Source organism: Poecilia mexicana, unplaced genomic scaffold (genome assembly GCF_051168715.1).
Source record: "Poecilia mexicana isolate PSO_F unplaced genomic scaffold, ASM5116871v1 scaffold_19, whole genome shotgun sequence".
Taxonomy (NCBI): domain Eukaryota; kingdom Metazoa; phylum Chordata; class Actinopteri; order Cyprinodontiformes; family Poeciliidae; genus Poecilia; species Poecilia mexicana.
Window position 1 is genome coordinate 1,355,228 of NW_028263388.1, and position 5,286 is coordinate 1,360,513.

At 41.5% G+C, this 5,286-nt stretch overlaps 1 protein-coding gene across 4 annotated transcripts in view; it reads left to right on the forward strand.

Moving 5' to 3' along the window:
* The window catches only part of kctd17 (potassium channel tetramerization domain containing 17), a 41,305-nt gene that overhangs the window by 31,848 nt on the left and 4,171 nt on the right, over window positions 1–5,286 (forward strand). For all 4 annotated transcript variants that reach the window (XM_088016314.1, XM_088016315.1, XM_088016316.1 and 1 more), the window contains exons 5-6: window positions 116–241; window positions 2,666–2,801. In XM_088016314.1, coding sequence (XP_087872440.1) covers window positions 116–241; window positions 2,666–2,761 — 222 coding nt within the window. In that variant the 3' untranslated portion in view covers window positions 2,762–2,801. The remainder of the gene's footprint in view (window positions 1–115; window positions 242–2,665; window positions 2,802–5,286) is intronic.

Here is a 5,286-nt window from a genome sequence, read left to right on the forward strand (position 1 = left end):
ACACTTTTTTCCGCTTGTAAAGTTTTAGTCCTCTCAGCCCGTGGTTCCTGAGTCTAACCCCGCCTGACCACCTCGCTGTCTCTGTCTGCCCGTCCTCCCCTTGCTCCTCCTGCAGATGGTGAACATCGGCTCCTCCTACAGCTACGGGACGGAGGACCAGGCCGAGTTCCTGTGCGTCGTATCCAAGGAGCTCCACACGCCCGGGTCGGGTCTGGGAACCGAGCAGAGCCACAAAACCAAGGTGACCGACCGAAACCCAGCGACTAAAGTCGCTTCAAGGCTGTTTGTGTTCCAGCCAGAGATGCAAATGATCGATTAATGTGTTTATCTAAAGTAGCTTTGTCTTATCGATCGATTAATAATTAATTAATAAGCGGCCATTTTAATGTAGCCCTTTATGTTAATGTAGCTCTTAACTTAAAGGGCTACATTTTTGTAATATGCTGGATTTACAAAATAGGAAGCACGTCTTTATATTTTAAGATGGAGTATTAACGCCAAGCTAAGAATAAAATAATAAAGAGAATATAGTCATAATATTAAGACTTTCTTTCTCTAAATATTATGACTTTATTCTCGTACTTATTTTTCTCAAGTACCAGGTCATAATATTTCTGTTAGCTGTGTTAAATACCGACTAAATAAACAGAAATTTGTTTTCTAGCATTATTACACTCAGACAGCCCTCAAAATCAGCCGTGCTTATTATCATTACGGAAATTTCTCTGGCGTACTAATTTTCTGCTTATCTTACGTCATCACGTTCTCGCCTTCGTAGCAAAGCAGGACTTTTTAAATTAATAACTTACGGAGCTTGTCAAGCGTTAATATGTGAAAACAGAACCGCATAAAGTGCATTTTCCATCCCACACCGGACTCTGTTTGGGCCGTTTCTACTTTTCGCTTTGGGATCCCTCCGCCATTTTGTATCAACTGGCTCCGGTTCAGGATGACCAGGGCGCCCTCTGCTGGATGGCGGCCAAACTACAGCACCAAAAAGATCTAATGCAGTGTTTTTTAACCTTTTTTGAGCCAAGGTACACTATTTTAATTGAAAAAATCTCGAGGCACACCACCAACCAAAAATGTAAACAAAGATACTCTGTAGCCGCCTATGTTACATATATATAGTCATTCTTATCAAAGTGTCTTGAATAGGAATCAAATAAACACAAACATGTATTTTTTTTTTATCACATTTTACATTTCTTATTTCAAATGGCACATAACATGTCCACTTCAAAAATACACCTGAACAGCCACAACACTGTGGTGTTAAATTTAAAGAAGTTGTAGAAAACTTCAAAGTGTTTTACAAACTAATCCACAAGTATTCTTTTAGCCAGAATACAGAAAATAATTCCTATTTTGAAAGAAGCAATAATATTTGGGAAAGATTTCACTGTTACAATATGAAGATTTGCATGTACCAAATGTCAATATCTGTATATTTTACCCATCTAGTGTGAAACCTGTGCATGTTTGGGTGAAAACAGCTGATTTTCTGGCAGAAATTGAAGACAAAGCTCTTCCTCAACAGCTCTCAGTCTCTCTCTGGTTTTAGTTTTTATAGTATCCAGGCTTGAGAAGCTCACCTCACACAGACATGTTGTGGGAAATGGACCCATGTTCTTTCCAACTATTGCTGAGCTTCACTGTTTTTTCCATCACTGTCGTCACAGCTAGATACGATGCTCTCACCGCTACCTGTAACGTTCATGCATCACTAATTCTCTTGTTTTAATGCAAAATGCTCTGTACCTACTGCCATCTAGTGGTAAGAAAATTACATGATTACACCGCTAGCCACTACTAGCCATGGTTTCGTTCACACCGAGCTGAAGTGCAGCGGCTTTATTTCCCTCCTGTACTGCCAGATCGACAGTCCTCAACTTAAAAGCTGCATCATATGAGTTTGAAAACATTTCTCCGTCGTGCCCGCTGCTAGCATGTGGTTGTTCTAAATGAAAATCAACGCGTTCTTCTTTGATTTACAATTTTGACTTCTAATGATTCACTTCCTGCTAGAGAGCCCCCTGGTGGTTGAAGAAAAATACACAGAAAAGCCGCACCGGGCTACAATCCGCATGGTTCAAAGTTTAGGAAAAAAATTAGCAGCTTATAGTCCGGAAAATACGGTACCATATGTGAAATTGAATAATTTCCACGGCTCACCTGACGATCACCCACGGCACACTAGTGTGCCGCGGAACAATGGTTGAAAAACACTGCTCTAATGCTACGTTATTAGTCAATCAATTGGAGCTAATTTTATTCTAATAAACCATTAGTCGATAATAAATATTAGGTGGATTGACTGTTTGCATCTCTGGTTGTAAAGATGGATGGATGAGAGAGAAGGAGGCCTTCTCCTCCAGCTTGGAGTGTGCTTTGATCCTGCGCCATGCATCAAATGCTGCAAATGTCACTCGCCTCAAAATGTCACTCAGACTCATCCTCACAGCTCTGCTTCTCCTCCCATCCATCATCAGCTCCATTTCCCTCCAACTTGAATATATTGATGCGTATCTTTCTGTATTTATCTCCCAGCATCCCACTCGACCCTTTCTGACGCTCATCAACGTTTACATTTCATTATTTTTTTGTCTCGCTTTTTTTTTTCCTCTCCTTTTGTTCCTCTTCCTTCCCTCATGCCTGAATCAAGCCGCCAGAGATGCAGGAGGAGGAAGCAGCCAAGGAGGAAGAGCAGGAAGAGGAGGGAGGGAGAGAAACCACGGCGAATGAGTGGCTGAGAGAATGAGCGAGTCATGTTTCTTTGTTCCGAAGGGAGGCGGGAATGGGTGAGAAACCGAGCAGAGGACGTGTTAGCGCCCAGATCTGCTCGATTAATGTGTTTATGTGTTCGTACGTCTGCAGAGACGCAGGAGCCTCTTGACTCCAGATCAGATTACTGAAATAACAAACCAGAACAATTAGCTAATGGCTCATTCTGTTCAGCTCGTTGTTAACTGGAACTCATTTCCCTTCCATGTAGGGGAGACCGGGTTTGTTTGTAACATAGGGAGAGTTGTCACACCACCAGTTCCACCAATCAGGGATAAGATAGGAGTCACATGATCATTTCAGAATTTACCCGCTTCCTCCCCAATCCCATATTGTGATTGTCAAGGCTGGAAACAGGCACATGCAGATATTAAGGAGAAAAAACGTATTTTGAGGTAAGAAAGTAAATTTTTTGACCATGACTATATTTTGTTTAATACTTATACTGTTGCAGATAAAACCATTAGACTTACATTAGATGAAAGTGTAATTTCTCAGGCAAAATGTGATGCATTTTCCCGTGCTAATTTCAAACCGCTATGCTACTACAGCTAGCTAAACATGGCTGACAGGGTTGGGGTGGGTTGTAACACATCTTTAAAAAGTGTTACAACCATCCCCTTACATACAGCTAAGAATATTTTGGTTTTAATAATTTTACAGAATGCCTAGGCAGTGGATATGAAAGACTGATAGAGGTGTGCCTGGAGATGTTTTAAAAAAGGCATCTGATGAGGTCACAAAGAAGAGCAAGTCAGTCAGATCTGCCATGTAACACTGAGCAGATGCTGCAAATCACTGCAGAAGCTGAGAGAACAGGGGACTAGTGATCTTCCCAGTGTAGGTTACTGGACCAGCAACAAAGTGCAGGAGGAAGTGTTGGCCGTCTATTTGACTCAGGCAGCAGACCTCAGGTCTGTGATGTTATGGACTGACTCCATGTGAGGTAAGCACATGACAGGTTAGTCACTGGAGACAAGAGAAGAATTGAATACCAGTGTAGGTGCTAGACAAGTTGAAACACTTTTGTGTCTATGTACTCTGATTTTCTATTCCTCTTTCTTTTAGATCAGAAAGTTTGCAGTGACATAACATCAAACACCCACAAACACACATGCACACACACAAACAGTATATTTGAGTTATGGTCAGTCACAGAGAGAGAGATTGTTCTTGTATTGTTCTTTTAATTCACTAAACCTCTTTTTGAAGCATATCACATGGTGTGGCCTCTGTTTTTGCTTCTTTTGTCTAATTGTTACAACCTAACCTGATACCAGGGTAGGTTGTAACAAAGGAACACCATCTATCTGACATGAACTCATGAGGTCTGTGATATTCTTGCAGAGGTTTGAATTGGTGTCATTTGTAGTAAACAAATGTGGGTATTTTGTATAAAAGTTTGAAAACTCTAGCTCAAAAATTCTGAATTAAAGGTGCTGGAGCAAAAAGTGTTACAACCATACCTGGTCTCCCCTATCAGAGTATCGTTTCACATAGGACCTCGTTTAACTACTTCTAGCCAAATAGACAAAGCAAATCAGTCCATAAATAAATTATTGGGTAAAAATGGGAAAAACGCTAAAAACCAGGAGCAAAAAGTCAGAAAGCCAAGAAAGCAGCCGAAATCTGTCGGAAATCAGAAAGGATTCCAGCCGTCCAACCGATTTACTGTTGCAAAACGATTGTTCATGAGTCGTGTGTTTTTACTCCTGATGGTCCGGTCGACCCGGTTCTACTGGAACCAGAACATCTGCTCCACCTCCAGCTGCTCTGAGTCAAACCAGCCTGTTCCCCTCCTGGCCTGTGGGGGCGCTGCACCAAGAACCACTGAAGGAAACGACACAAAAACCTCTGAAGACACTGAGAGCAACTTCCTTCTTCACCAGATGGAAACAAGATGGAGGACGGTCCGATTCCGATGTTTCCACCCTGAAATAATCCGATCTGTTCCACCTCCAGATGAATCGTGTTCGACAGTTTCTGACGTCACGTCGCATTTTATCCGGCTTTTCCGTCATTGACGCAGGGCTGGACCGTAGATCAATAAAAGTATATATTGCTATAGACACTGATTAATATCAATAGATATCAGTAGATAGTCTGATAGAATATTCAATATATAGAATATCCTCTGATATTTTAAACAAAAAACTAAATATTGATAGACAATTATTGATTAGTTTTTTTTATTAAAACTCTGAAATACTACTAGCCCTCCTGGACGTTTGCTAACCTCAGATTAGACTGATTGATTGATTGATCGATCGATCGATCGATTGACTGGTTCTCTCTGGTGACATGACGCGTTCCTGACGTTTCTCTGCAGCAACACGTATGAAATCTTCACATTCATGTCAAACTAGTTTGAGTTGGTAGCTTCACGCCTTCGTCATCGTCATCGTCAGCTCAGCCGTTGCAGCTCAGACCTAACCGAGTGATTGTCCCGTCGCCGTGGTAACCACCTTACTGTAACAGAACCTGTTTGTTTTTGTTTTGCAG